Source organism: Bombus vosnesenskii, unplaced genomic scaffold, assembly GCF_011952255.1.
Source record: "Bombus vosnesenskii isolate JDL3184/JDL3185 unplaced genomic scaffold, Bvos_JDL3184-5_v1.1 scf7180000013314, whole genome shotgun sequence".
In the NCBI taxonomy this organism is placed as follows: Eukaryota; Metazoa; Arthropoda; class Insecta; order Hymenoptera; family Apidae; genus Bombus; species Bombus vosnesenskii.
In genome coordinates this window covers 462,748-477,908 of record NW_022882960.1, presented here as the reverse complement: position 1 = coordinate 477,908, position 15,161 = coordinate 462,748, and the positions used below count along the sequence as shown (strand labels likewise).

The 15,161-nt window shown below is 43.0% G+C and overlaps 2 protein-coding genes across 6 annotated transcripts in view; one reads left to right on the top strand and one right to left on the bottom strand.

Moving 5' to 3' along the window:
• The window catches only part of LOC117235193 (3-phosphoinositide-dependent protein kinase 1), a 407,170-nt gene that overhangs the window by 14,614 nt on the left and 377,395 nt on the right, over window positions 1-15,161 (top strand). The window lies entirely within an intron of this gene.
• LOC117235195 lies at window positions 377-2,088 on the bottom strand. Of its 2 annotated transcripts, none has more exons than XM_033497009.1 (4): window positions 1,943-2,088; window positions 1,650-1,848; window positions 1,490-1,582; window positions 377-801 (listed from the first exon to the last, which is right to left on the bottom strand). In XM_033497009.1, exons 1-4 carry the CDS (start codon window positions 2,086-2,088, stop codon window positions 484-486), a joined length of 756 nt encoding a protein of 251 aa, XP_033352900.1. In that variant the 3' UTR covers window positions 377-483. The 2 variants fall into 2 exon arrangements, with proteins under 2 accessions (XP_033352900.1, XP_033352898.1); XM_033497007.1 differs by having other exon boundaries at window positions 704-1,329.

The following is a 15,161-nucleotide window of genomic DNA, read 5'->3' as shown; positions in this document are numbered from 1 at the left end:
AAATTCCTTGACACGAGACGTTGGTCGAGATGTATGGCGAGCTGTGTCGGTTTCGTCATAGGCGTGATTAATTCTGACAGTGAACTGGTTTCAAGGATGATTACTTAAAGGCAAAAATTAAACGACCGGCTTCCAGAAAATGCTAATTATAGACTTGACCAAGTCAGCCATAAAACTCTTAACAAGGAAGCCTTTCTTTTGCAGCTATTCTTGGATCGAACGTCACAAGAAGGCTCTTTTAGCCAGTCACATACATACTTTGCTCGCTCTAAGTTCATGCTAATAAATTATGAAAATAGTTAGCTGCGATTTACATACTAACAGAATGATTTCTTTATTTCTATATAAATTTATTTTATCGTTTTATTCGTTTCTATCAATCGAATTGGATTACAATGTTCGTGGTAAATTTCTTTAATCGTAAATTAAAATTGGTCACGGTAGCACCAAGTTTCTGGAGCATGCTAGGTGAACAATTTTCGATCAGCACACGACGTTTGACCAGCTGGCTTGTTCGTAGTTCCTATATTTCGCGCAAAGGTCGATAGAAGTGGAATGAAATGGCAGCTGCACGATGTTCATGTTGTAATCCGTGTTGACCAGCAACGCATTGACCGTAGGTATATGCAGCTTATTAGCGAGATCGTCTTCTTGAAATTCCCCTGTTATTGGGTTCATTTGAGAGCAACGAGTTTTCGCCAGCACACACGCAGTGGTATTCACGTATAATTGAGCTAGTTTGACATCTGTGAGGTTGAAATTGGGGAACATTCGTATGGCTTCGCCGACGCATTCTCTGAGCTGTGCAGAACGTTTGTGGTTGAACGATTATCTGTTAGAGATCAATTTCTCGCGATAACGAAGTCTCTTTGCAAATTTTTTGGCGAAAAATTTGACTTCTTCATGGATTGAAATTGAAGCGTTGCTATATTTACAGCAGTGGTCTTTAAAGCCGAATGCAATCCTTGTATAAAGCGGAAGCACGTATTATGAAATTGTAATACGCATATGTACAGAATTGGATACGTCTACTTACTAGATTTCGTTGTGTAGACGTTTTGAAAAGTCGGATGATATGTACAAAATTTTCACTATAGGTTTCTATGTACAATTTGATTTCTCTGAAATAATAAATTTTTGTGATTTAATTTTTTGCTGTCTCGGATCGATAGGTTCCGCTCCAGGCCTCACGGTGTTCGAATCTGAATTCTGTTCTCGGATGACGCAAACAGCTTTCGATAATTTCTTGTATAATTTTAAATAAAATAATGGCACTCGTCTGGAAATCATCTTGAAGCTTGGTGACGTTCTCAGTTTGATTCGTGCTTCCTGTTTACAATTGCTTCTTTTTATATTTTTATGTGCAGTAATAGAATTTATAAATTATCGAACCGAAGTAGCCAGGCGCAGTTGTCTTATTGTTTACTGTACAAAAGCATGCAAAGAAATTCTAAAGTATCTCAAGGGTGAAATTGAACGATCTACTCACTAAATTATCCTTGTTCACTTGTCGAACGCACTCGAGGAACGTGCAGTATATCGTCGTAGGATTCGTTCTTGAATTTGCTGTACCAGTAGCGTTCTATTACAAAGGTACAAGAAGTTTAATCAATTTTACGCTCTAAATAAAGCTACGTTCAAAAACTTACGCTCAAGTACTGTTGACAGTGACCATAATCGGTATTATTGAGATAAATATAAGCACAATTAGACATTGTCACCAATAAAGGATATCCAACGGTTTGACTAGAGGCCCGGAAGAAGCATCCGTAACACGCATCTCGACGAACTGTATCTGAGCCTTGCGATTCATTGCACAATTGGTTTAACAATTCCGGAATCCTCACTCTGCGACAATAATTATAAATATACATATATATGCTTATTTACTAGCGATATTCAAATGAATCGACGTAAATAAATCAATTAAGGAGAAAGGTACTGTTTAACGCCCGCCAAGGACCCTAAAAATTTGGACAAGCTTTCCTTTACTAATGGTTCCACCAAGTTGACACCGCAAATTGCGAACAATATTAATACAGGAGATACACGTAGTTTCACCATCGTTGCGCGATACTCGTTGGTCATTTGAATGGGTATACGTTCGTACTAGCTGTTTTATACCCATAGATGGATCTGATAAGAGATCCCAGGAACGTATAACTTCCGGTAAAAGAGCCTCAGGATCTCTATTTTTAGAGAAAATATTGTTTCGATGTTCTATGATGTTTGTATTGTTTTGTGGCTACAGTAATTTTAATGTTATTACAAATTGTAATCATTTAAGTAGAAGATTTTCTATCTAAGTACGTAATAGTAAATTTTGCTTTGTATCAAAGTTCGCGTAATAATATTTGCTTCTACAGATCAATTACGTGATCAAAAATACGATAGAAATGCAAGAATCAGTAGTGAAAAACACGTCTGGTTATAGCCAGTAAAATATTCTTGTCTGACCATAAACGGTACAATCTACTGCAAGCAGGCTAACTAACAGAATTACTTCTTATGCTTCTATTTTCAGACACGTTTTAATCTTACTATGTTTCCATCTTTTTATGCCGTAATCTTGTTCTTGTTTCAATAAATAAAAAATATTTCAATGTTTTAAGAAAAATTTTAGCATAAAAGAGACGAGACGAGAAGGAACTTAAGAAATTGTTCAACGATACAAACACATGATTAAGCCGAGAATGATTCAAAGGAATAACGTCTAGAAAATTACTAAAAACATAGCACGGCTTAAATTGAATTATTTTTCCGAAATGTTCGTCCTCCTTTCAATTTCCAACGACAGAATGTATTTCGTATCTCGCGGCACCTCAACTTTGTGCGGTCCTGGATGACAATCGCGCGGTGGAAGTGCAACAATTCTCATTACCTCTGTGACCGTGTACAAGCACGTCGACGACCATGCCGTTGGATGTCGTTGTCCTGTAAAAATGAATCGTGAACGAGAGATCTGGGACGGTGGAAGTCGGTGACGAGCGACAGCTCGATCGCGGTACCAGCGAAATCGGCCGGTTTCGCGGATGTGATCCGTCAGATCAGATCTGTCTGACACCATTATTACGTGGCGATATGAGGGAACTTCGTGTCGGGTTGGAAACGCAGTTGTATTCAACGTGGAGAACTATTGGACCTCTATGGAATGCTTTTCACGTGACGTGCCGTGTCGAGATATCAACCAGTTTATTTATTTTTCGGCGTTGGAATTTTTATTTGGCATCAAACTTTGAAAATTTTATTTTCTTTTGGGTAAATGAGATTCTTTTATGATGAAAAATATGCAGGCTGTTTTAAATGATATTCGAGAAGACGAAAATTAATGTTTCGCTTGATCCTTGATTCTTTTTTGTATTTTCAGACAACCCTAATAATTTTGCAACTAATAATTGTCTAAATATTCTAATATTTATCTTTTTTCTTGTTGCAATTTTGTAAACCGTCAAAGCGTTTACAACAAAAATTCCCAGAAAGAATTGAATACCAAGTTTTCTGTACCATTTGATTCCTTTTCTAATCGTGGTGGCATAAGAAACCATTTGGTCGGAATAATCTATACCACACTTTTCTTCATTATATTCAACAACAGCTACTGGTTTTAATGTTGCGAACAAATGAAACGAAAGATCATTCTTGAGACCACCACTTGAGTGATTCGCATTACTAAAATATCGATGGGAGCACCTAGCAGAGAACGCTTGGTACTGCTGTACGCGTGGCCTGACGGAGATTTCCTTGAAAACACGCGTGGCAGTCAACGTGTTAAAACAAAATCATCCCGTGGTACGTTTATAATTGCGCATTTGATTACCACGATTTTTTCAACCATTTGCATTATTTATATACCTGGGAGTGCAGCTGTCGTTATGAAACGCGTTACAGTCCTTCCTGAACTGGCTCCCTTGTTGAGTATCCAAGTTAAAATGTTACCTTACTACTACGTTGCAATTAGAGCAATAAATATGTTACACCTGGGCCGTACAATTTTTTGTGATCTTATCTGTACCAAACTACCGTATCCTATATGTCGACCCTATATTTATTTTTAAACCGTGCTTTTATATGTGAACAAAACGACTGTCGTCACGTCTATCGTCGGTTCTAAGATATTCTGTAACGAACATGCCTCTTGATGACGTAATTCTTGTTTATTTTCGAGGAAAAGTGCCATTTTCCTTATTGTAGACGTCCTGGAATCGTTGGAAACGATAAAACCAAGAAATCGAGGGTGTAAAACCGCGCGAACGAGAGATGGTTATCCGTGTGGTGGAAAATGAAAAAGCGCGATCGTCAAAGTTCTCTAATTTCGAGTGAGGCTAAGGGGAAAAGTGGGCCACCGTGTGCGTCCGAGACGATACACGTGCCATGGCTATTTATACGGTAGACGGTCGAGCAGGAAAGAGGCGACGTTTAGGACATGCTCGAATGAAGGCAAAAGAACGATCGGATGCGACACAGAAAACTGGGGGAAGGAAACGGTGCAATCCCGATGGAACCAGAATTAGAATGACTCATGGGATTATTTGGGTTTATGTAATCCGAGAAATTCGACGACGGCGAATGATGACGTTGCCGCTGAATCGACCGAGTTATTGGTTGCCTCGTACAAGTACGAGGATCATGGTATCACGTTGCATTTATGATGCCTAAAGTAGATTTCCATATTGCCTGGAATTGCCTGAATGATTGTCAAATGTATCTCTACGTAGTGTCGTTTCTGCATGATTTTCATCGCATCTCCCTCTGTAAAGAACTTTTACTGATAAATTGATTTCAGTTCAGTTAGTATCCAGTTACGATATCCTAAAGAAGTTGTTACGTGGCAACGCGAGCCGATAGTTGCATTCTCTTTCTATTTTTTCTATCCTACTTCTTTCCTAACCGAATCATGGAGCTTTAGGATTTCGCTGTTAAAGACCAATTAAATCGTTTGCGGACACCCTTCTTCGAGGTCGGACCTCGATGACAGCTGCATCTCACTGTCAATCAGTGTCCTCTTCTCGTTTCTGCGGGCGGTCAATTAAGTGGACGGTAACTCAATCCTTGCGGATGTCCCCACCACTTTATTTCGAGTCTCACGAGAATAACGAGGCAGTGGTAACTTAATTTCACGAAGCGTACACGCGCTCTGGCACGCTGTTTTTGTCAGCGACGTTTATTCTCGCCGTCGCTCGTTCCCGGATTTACCGAATAAATAAGCGTTTCCATCCCCCGGATCGTGGAAACGTTCACCGAGTCGGAATAATTTAATCGCACGCTGAACTGTACTTGTAATTCCAATGCCGAGAATCGTTTGTAACCGACTCTATGTAAAGATAAACTATGTGCATTTATATTTCGTTACGCGTTAACACATTGACTGGCAACTTTGCGCTCAGTAATTTAAGTGTAAACGTGTTCCTCTCGTTGACAAATTTCTCTCGTCTAATTTACTACGGTTAGGACCGCTAGCATTCTATGAATTCAAAGAAACGAAAGAAAGCACATCGGCTAATTTAAAATACGTGGGTCTATAGAGTAATAAGTGTATTCGTATCAGTTTATCTTATATCTTTTGCAGTTTGAATCTTTTCCTATACCTTACTAAACAACTATAGTCTTCGAGAGATATCCCGGTGAAACAGTTAAACCTTTGCCTTACAAACAGAATGTAAGGGCCACGGTATCTTTCACGATGTTAGAAATAAAATCAGTGTTGTCAGAAACTCGGTGGTGCGCTCATTTCCGAGATCCTTTCACCGGAACGCAAGAAGATTCGTAGACCCGTGTTTAGGGGTGTCATCGCCACTGGATACTTTCCAATTACGGCGACAAGATTTCGTAGGTTCGTTGATTCGTAGGTAATTCGTGCTTTGGTGCTCCTTATTGGATTAGGGGTCGCAGCGAGCGGCCTACGACAGAGCGTAGACCACGCGTATTTCAAATTAAGATTCTTAATTGCCAAAGAAAAGCCGGGGGAAGTTAGCCTCGTGTTACGAAGTTAGTATCGAGAACCGTGATAGACGCGTCGCGTCGAAATTACCTGGTGCATAATTGAGAGTGAGGCGATGTCGAATAAATTCAATTTTTGAGACTGGAGATGCGTCTCGACGCAATTTGTCCCTCTATCTATCTCTCGCTTGAGGTTAAAGCGTGTAACGTCGAAAGCTCGCAAGTTCTGAACGGCTGTTATTTAAATATGACGGGGAATTATTAAACACGGCTAACTTTGTCTTCAGCTTAATGAATCGGCCTGAATATTTCAGCGTTGTTTCTAATGTTACACGGTGAGTTTGAAGGCGATTAGCGCTACGATGGAATTCATGCATAATTGCGCGAGTCTAAATCGACGAAAACGAAACAACGATACGTTCGCTATTACTATTTACCGTAAGTAGGAATTGTTCGATCAGTCGTTAGATGAAAAGGAGTCAGTTAAGCTAAAAACACGTTTGTTCGAATAATCAATGACGTAACATTTTTATCGTTGTTCATTTCACATGATGATTTCGTGTTGTATTCCTCGCGACGTATTTCGGGGTCAAGATAATTTTTCGCCCGATTCGTTTCTCTTTTGAAATCGCCTCGTTCTCATTAATTTCTCCACGCTTTTATGATTCGTTCCGGTTTACACGAGGCTTTGCCGACTTCCGTCGATCCTCCCCAACGCGGTCTCCGCGTCTCAATTATTTTCCCATCTCGCAGCCTTTCTCTCCGATCCTTTCTAGCCGGTTGATAAGTGCATTAGGTGAACCCGGAAATTGGTAGACATCCCGTGGTGTGTACGCACATTAACCCCACCACCATTCGGTTCTTATCGTTTCAGACGCGAAGCCGAGGGGTCGTCGTCAAAAAAGAACAGGAAGCTAAGCTTACGTGGCCCGGTCGAAAGGAAGTCCACGTGCGTGCTGTATATCAACAGATTTTAACCTACATACACGCGTCGAGGAATGCTTTTAGCTCTCCCGGTGAATATCATCGTCAAACGGTTCACTTTAAGTCTACGATGAAAAGGATATTTTTTCTGTGTGTTCGCTTTATTTTTTGTTTTCTTGTATCTAGTATCACTAAATTCGGTAGTCATAACAGGTTATAGGAAACAGTATCATCCGAGTACTTTTAACAGTACGTAGGATTATTAAAGGGAATGTAAACAAAAATAAAGCGTACGTGATATATAGAAATTGTTGATAATAAATTCGTCAAAAGCTAAACCATTTAATGGGTATCGCTCGCTATGGTAGGAGGAAGCAGGAAGGAATCCCGAAAGACTCAGAGGTAGTGAAACATCAGAGCGCCATTTGGGACGAAAGACGTGTGGTCTCTTAGCGGAGCTGCCCTTTTCCCATTGCGAGCGCATTCGTCACCGTGGTCCGACAGACATCCGGACTCACATATGTGGATATCATTTTCTACCCCTAATCCGTGCATCGCCGAGATAGCACACGATTCTCTGCTGTGTTCTCCACGGGTCGTTAGGTTTTCGAGAGTATGCTCTCTTTACCGTTCCAGTCTCTTACCGTCGATGAGTATTATAAGAAATTGGTGGCGTAACGCGCGCGTTGATAAAAATCAGTTGGCCACGCGAAAGGGCGTCTAGGGATCGGCCTCGAGGGTGTAATAACCCCGTCGCATTATCGTTATCCCCGACAGATACTTTCATTGATATCACTCGTCTCGCGTGTCTAGATTCCGTGTGGCTCGTTGTCGCGCTGAATTCACTCGCGTAACAGCCTACCTCTACACATTGTAAACATCTTTTAACGATTATTGCCGCCTGTAAATCGTGCACCCTGAGCATTTCGTGCTCCTCCTCATCGTGCACCGACGAGCACGATGACGTAAATGTTCCTAGCCGCTGAACCGGAATGCTCTTTTTTCGTGTCGTGTGTCCACGGTTCGGACAATCATTGTTGCTTTGTCGCGTGAACAATTCGCGTAGTTGTTATTGCGCTAGATACGAATGCGAATTTATTTAGAATATCGTAGGAAGCCTAGCTTTTACGTAACTGGATTATGTTAGGAGAAAGGTGGTAACTCATTAACGAAAGCTGTGAAGCTAAATTATTTAAGCTGTAAAGCATTTGCATGATAAAAATTCTAGAAATATAAATCACGTATTTCCCGAATGTAAATTTTGACCAACTTCATTATTAATTTGTAACCGTAATTACAAACAGGTTCGGCGAAATTTGTCATTATTACGTTTGCTACCCCGCAGAATAATATTACCAATCTGATACATAATAAATAACGGATGGCGAACAATAAACTAAAATGGTGAACAGGGTGTGGTTCGGCATTAATAGCCATTACGAAACCGAATCCCGCGAAAGTTAAGAGAGTAAAATTCTCGGAACGTCTACCGAATATTTTTAACCGATTTCTCTCTCTCGACTTTGATAATGTGGCAATACGAGTGCGGTCGCCACTTTCGCACACGGCACTCGGCCGCGTCGTGCTCGGGATGACGCATGGTTTCAGAAAAACGCGTCCCCGCCACTGCAAATCGTCGGTCGACGCGCGAGAAAAATAGAAGCTCGCGACATTTTCGAGGAGGTGGAATACGCTCGTTAATTTTAACGATCCCATCGAATCGACGATGGCATATACCCCTGGTGTGGCGCTTCGCCATAGTCCCTGCCACCGACGCCTCTGCCTCCTCATTTTCGCTTGCACTTTACTCCGTTGTATACGTTTCGCATTTTGATTTGATTGGTTTGTAGCCCCGCACGTGAATAGAATAGTGGCGCCGTGAAATAGCGAACTGGGTACCGATCTCTACGAACGGTTGTTCGTCAAACGTCGTTCCAAATATTTTAGGTCATCTAGCTGCCCGTTCCCTAAGACACACCGGTTTTTTAGTTCTGATTTCACGGAAGATTCAGTTTTTTATTTCAAGAAATAATTACAGTAGAATCTCGTTTATCCCAATTTCTCTTTTTGTGTCGTTCTACTTACAGTTTCACTCATCGTGAAACGCCTATTTTTTCTTTTATTTTCGAAAAGCAGCGTAAAGCGAATGATGTAAAAACGAGTTTACGCGACGTTCTGTACATCAGCGGTCGCCGATTCACGGCGGGGTCAGACCCCAAAAATTCGCTTTAAAAGTTCACAGGCTGCCACAGGAATTTATCGTGGTCGCCTCTCGAGTGCTCTTAACGAAATTAAACCTGTTCAGCAGTGTGCAGAATGTCCATGATGATTGTGTCTACCGTGAAACGTTTCGACCGAAATCTGAAGTGATCAGTAGTAGGTACCCAACTTTATCGCGAATTGCAAAACCCGTTGAAATTTTGCTTTAACGCGTACGTACGTGTATTTCTTTCACAAATTGTGTCCGAAAATCTTTGGTAATTTTTTAAATTCGTTTTTTCGTTCATTTCTCGTTGAGTCTCGTCCACAAAAAGGAAATGAAAGGCATAATAAATTTATTTTTCTAATCCGTGATTCTTCAAAGATTTATTCAGATACCTGGAACCTTTGGAAAACGATACAGCTTGTCGAAATGCCATCTGTCGATGATTCACTCGGAGGCACTTTTGAACAGAAAACATGTGTCGGTTTTCTTCCATCGATCCTGCGAGAAGCTCGTGGAAGTACGATACCTGAAATCGCGGTCCCGTTGCCCCTCAGGTTCCATTGTTATGGTTACTGTTATGTTTTCGGAGATCCATCCAGCGAGAATGAAGTGCCATTTTGCTTCGAGCCGCCACTTTCGCACGAGTCATCGAGAATATTTTGTCAGAGGGATGGCGACAGGCGTGCGACCGTACTACGCCCTCTCCCCTCTCGTTTCGACTTTACCCTCTTCCTCTCTGTCTTTCTCGAGTTTCGTCATTTGATTTCGAGGGTGCACGAAGATCGTGTTTACCCTCTTTATGCACTTAGAGTCTCATCAAGCTCATCGCCCAGCTTCGTCCCTTCGTTTTCTTTTTTCCTCGAACACCTTCGGTAAATTTCGGATGTTCGAGCCTGGGAGTTGGAGGTGCAGGAAAGAAAAAATGCATTTCGTTGCCTCATCTATTGACCCTCTTGTTATCGCTGCCTCTCTGTCAGCACGCTCGCTTCGCCACTCGCTCGATCAGTCGGAGCAGATCGCGTCGAGTGTCGTGCACCCTCTCGACCTCGAGATGCGACGCAATTTATGTCGACGAAAACGCTGTTAATTCGCTCGCGTCGAAATAATCGCGTTTACCGAAGCAAGTGCTCCGCGAGGTCCCAGCGAAGGGACAAATAATTGCTTCAGACGCGGTAAGGTGGCAGCGATTGTTCGCAGCAAAGTAAATTTTACACAAAATCGCCTCGCGTGCTCCCGCTCGTGTTCTCCGACGCTTCCCCCTCTGTCTGTCTGTCTGTCTTTCTCTCTCTCTCTCTCTCTCTCTCTTGTCCTTTCCATTTTCCAGATATTAAAGCACAAACAGCCCTTAACTTGAAAAATTGCTGGACAGTTTTGCGATTCTTCACGTTTTCCCTCTTTGTCCTCCTTTCTCCTCGTGTTCTGACTGTGTCTTTATTTTCAGAGAATGCAACGTGACATTCTTGAAGATTAATAATGAACCGAGGATGTAACATGATATAATGTAATATAATGTAACGCAATAAATAATAAGGCGATGTCTTGTAAAATGTAACATAAGTGCATATGGTGTACGAAAGCTGCCAGCGTCGAATATCCGTGCTTTATGCAACCAGCACTTTTGAATAACGTGGTTGCAATGTCACGGTGAATACTGCGACATTGTTGCGCAGTTGGAACATCTGTCGCCTTCGCTGTAAACGTGGTATTTGCAAGTAGAAAGATACAAATCTCTAAAAAACTGTCATTTCCGTTTCTAGAGGAAGGGATAAATTTTCGTGTAAAACGTGGTTTCAACATGCGTTACGAGTATCGTCCAAGCTGGATCCCCGGAAAGGACACGCGATCGAGTAGCTGATTTAGCTAGGACATTCTTCGATTCCTTTCCACCCTCGTAAGTTAGACGGTAATGGAAGTCGACGCTTGTAATCGACGTGATGAGAAATGGTTACGTGTTTGCAGTTCCAAGCAAACAGAAGAAATTAGTAATGGAAAATGGCTAGATAACGAGACGCAATTATCGCGTCGCAACGCATTAGAGTTTCTGGCGTAACGTGACATTTGCGAACCTTGTGATTTCTTTCGCGACTCCTTGATTAAGAGCGTAACGTACGGCGCTTGATGAAAGGATTCGTCTTCATAAAAATACGCTATGAGGGCCAGTTATTCCATTTCTGTTCCTTATGACGCTATACGTTGCAGCGTATCATTACGGATAATGCCGTGTTCGCTTGCTCATAAATTTACATTTTTTTACGTCTATCGTTGGACATATACTCTCGGTACCTGTACGTAACACCGCAATAAATATTCGGGCATATTAATTATTTTTATGTCAACGGAGAACTCCGTAAGTCTGCACTCGTTGTATCCAGTAACATATCGATTGAAGAGATTAAAAAGTACTACGAAACGGAAAACGAATAGATTTGCCTAAGAAAATAGGAAATATTAGCACAGGAAACATTAAGGATGCGAGTTTCAGCTAGAACGGACGCAATCGATAATTAGAAGTGACACGTACGGGTAACCTAATAAGCTCGCGTGAATGAAAATCTCGCTTTCCCCTTCGTGATTCGTGGCGTGCGTCTGACCCGAGGATAGGAAACGAACGTGCAGCTGCATTGGCGGCGTGCATACACACAGGTTAGATGCACGCAGGCTGTCGCGTGACTCGAGAACGCTTAAATCGCGGTAATTAGGGAGGAGGAAAAAAGGATAGGCCAGAAACGAGGGAAATCAACCGGAAACACAGCGTCACGGCATCACGACACGTGTCACTAAGACCACGTGTCTCGAAGGAAGTAAGTTCGCAAAACAATGCCCTATCGCCATCGTATCGTGCTTTCTGCCCTTTCTAATGAGTTTCAGACGGAAGGAAATTTTTTAGACTGCCTTTCTTCCGTTCGCGTGCGTTATATCCTATAGGTGTTTAACATTTTTACGACCGACGTAATTCCTTCGAGAAATTAATTCGTCGTTAGAACGTTTTTACTCGCGACAAACATTGTTTCGTTCCATACGTATGTAATTTGGAAATAATCGAGGTACGTTTGCTTAGTTTAAAACCACTTTGTACGGTAATGTTACTGCCAGCGCGTCCTCGAGAGAAGAAAAGGAAGAAACTCGATGTCGTCGCGGTGGAGAAGAGGGATTAATATTTGGTAGTTGACTTAAAGTTCGAGGGAAGTTTGGACTTTTGAAAGTAATTAGTAATTGTCGTGCAGCCACAATTAGCCGGTACACCGTATCCTCGTTGGCTTTCTTTAATCGACTCGAGGGCGCGTCTCCTTGGAAAGGAGTGGCGACGCGTTCGAAGGAGAATGAGAAGAAAAAAGGAAAAAAAGGAAAAGAAAGCTGGCGCACCCTTCCATTCTCTGTGCTAACGGACAATCGAGCGAAAATTTACAATGTCGTCGGGTCAGCGGCGTTTTGCGATTCTTTCCGCGAACGAGGTCGCCGCGTTATTGCGAACTACGGATTAATTTACTCAGCTTTGGCCGGTATATTGGCCGTACGCGCTGTCTTCGTCCGCAAGCTTCAAAGCGGCAGGCAACCGGGGAGCGAGAACAGGGTTGGCTGTTCGAGGGCGAAAAACACAGTGGCGCGGCTGGCGTTTAACAATTTACAGAGTGGAAGGCGGGAAGATGCATACACCGAGAGGCCGTGTCTTAATTGTTTTCTTTCGGTGAACGTGCTCCGTAATGGAATATCGACGACCTGTAGCGATGGATAATGAGCAAAACAAACGGGCCAAGGAAAAACAAAGAGAGAGACCAAGCTTTTTTCTCTCGCACCAGCATCTAACAGCCGAAGGAGGGTCCCCGATGGCGTTACTGTCTCGCGAGAAAAATGGAGGGCGAATTTTCCCGCGCTCTCTCTTCCTTTGACTCCTCGTCCCGTCTTTTTTCCGCCTTCGTGCCTCTCTTTCTTTACACTTCGTACCCTCTTTAGTCGTGTCTTCGTCCGCCCTTGTGTGTCTCTATCCTTCTCAACGCTCCAGAAAGGGCGGGAAAGGGCAACGAAGGGTGAGCGAGAGAGGAGGGAGACTACGAGAAGGTAGCACGACGACGACGACGACGACTACGGCGACGACGACGACGACGGCGACGACGGAATAGTAGGGGTAGCGTAGAGTATCAGGTGGGGATGAAACGAATCAATACTTTTGTACTCAGGCTCCCACGGGTTCAGGGCTGTGAAATTTTGGCGCGGACAGGCCCCGCATACTCCCGCCTTTTCGATTTACACCAACGCCTTTAAACATGCTTTTCCATGCGACTCTTTATCATCCTTGAAACGTTAAACGAACAGTCAACCAGATTAGCATTTTAGTTTTGGTAATTTCGTTGTTTTCACGATCATACGCGAGTTAACGCGAGTATGCTTATGTTTTTCCGTACGCGTTATTATCGTTCGCGTGAACGATGTTTAGCGTGCGATCGTTGGAAAGCCGCCTACTCGTGCGAGCAAGTTTACGCGCGCCGCGGTAAACTTGGATTCAAGAAGATAATTGCTTATTAAGAGCAGAACTCCGCTGATGAAATTTAATGTTTCCCGGTATACGCTTGTGCCCGATGAAACTTGTAATACCTCGAAAAGTTCTTAACGTGGCGACGCGACGATAACGCGATCGCGTTGAAATAAACACACCGACGCACGATTAATCGCGTTAATATTTTCGCTGTTATATAACGCGTTTCATTATTAACGTCGCAATGCAACTGCGAATTACAAAATTGCCCAATCGAACATGAAGAGCGTTTGCATATTTAAAGATGTACCGAAAATATCATTATTTACAACGATAAAGTACAACGATACATTAAACGTTCAATACGTTCGCGCATTCTGTTTGTAAATTTCCAAAAAATCTACAATCGAACGATCGTAATAGAGGTAGCATGCCGTTGTATATAAACAAGATTTCCCGCCACGAGGGTGCACGCACGTTTCGCGGCGGATTCACGAGCCTCGAAAAAGCTCAGGGAAACATGATCGAAAGCGGCGCGGTGCGCGGTATAGTTCCCGATGTTTTAGAACCGACACGTAGCTCCATAAAAATTCGCGGCAACGGAACGAAATTGTTCGACCGTAATAAAGTTTTCGAAACGTTTGCACGGAATGTACATATGTATGCACGTGCAAATATCCTGCTTATATGACCATGCAGCTGTTGGAAAGGTTTAACGTAGACTGACCCGGTCGTCGAAAGCTTGAATGGTACGAGAAAGCTGGCTTTTCCAGCTCCGATGCTCTTCCGCTCGTAAAACTTCCGCAAAAATTGATAGTCTACGAATCACACGGATAATCGAATTTACAAGATAGCTGTGGTAAAGCAGGGTAATAAAATCGTTGTTGGGATCATGTGCTGGTCAAGCCAGTGGAAGATTTGTCTGGCGATAGAAGGACGATAGGGGAAGGAAGCGGTGGTTTCAGGAGCCCGTTGATGCGCCACAAAATCACTACGGCACTGCGACACCCTTCTCTTCTACGGTGAAACGTATACGTGACGTAGTTTAGTGGGGATGGATGACGTCAGTGGTCGATACACACGGTTCTCCTCCTCGAGTACTACGCCACCCCTTTCTAGCCTCGTCGACGGGCCGGTAGGAGGGTAGCTGGTTTTCGCTTCGGCAGCGTGGGTGGTTTCGAGGTGTTCGCCGCCTATTCTGCCGCAATACGAGTCCGTGAATGGCCCCAGCTACTTGCATTCCGCAATTTTCACGGGGAAGGTAGACTTCGTTATTACAGCTCGAGTGTCACGGAAGGGTAGGGACGAGGGACACGGTTGGCGGAGGAAACAAGAAGGAAACGTTTTTACGTAGTTCGTAGGACCGAAAATTGCTGGGAATTGTACGGTTTCGTACTCCCGTAGAGGGGAGCGGATGAAATTAGTTCTAGTAATCGTAACCAAGGTCTGTAACCCAGTTAACTCGCTCGTAGGGCATAGATTTAAGGTTGATATCGCTCAGAGTTCTTCGAGACACGATTTTCATTGTCCGCTTTGCTCGAGAACCGGCTCTCCGATTGCATTAATGAGATCGCAATTTTCGCCTTTAAATAAACTATAAAACTTGAGTAACGCGCGCGAACG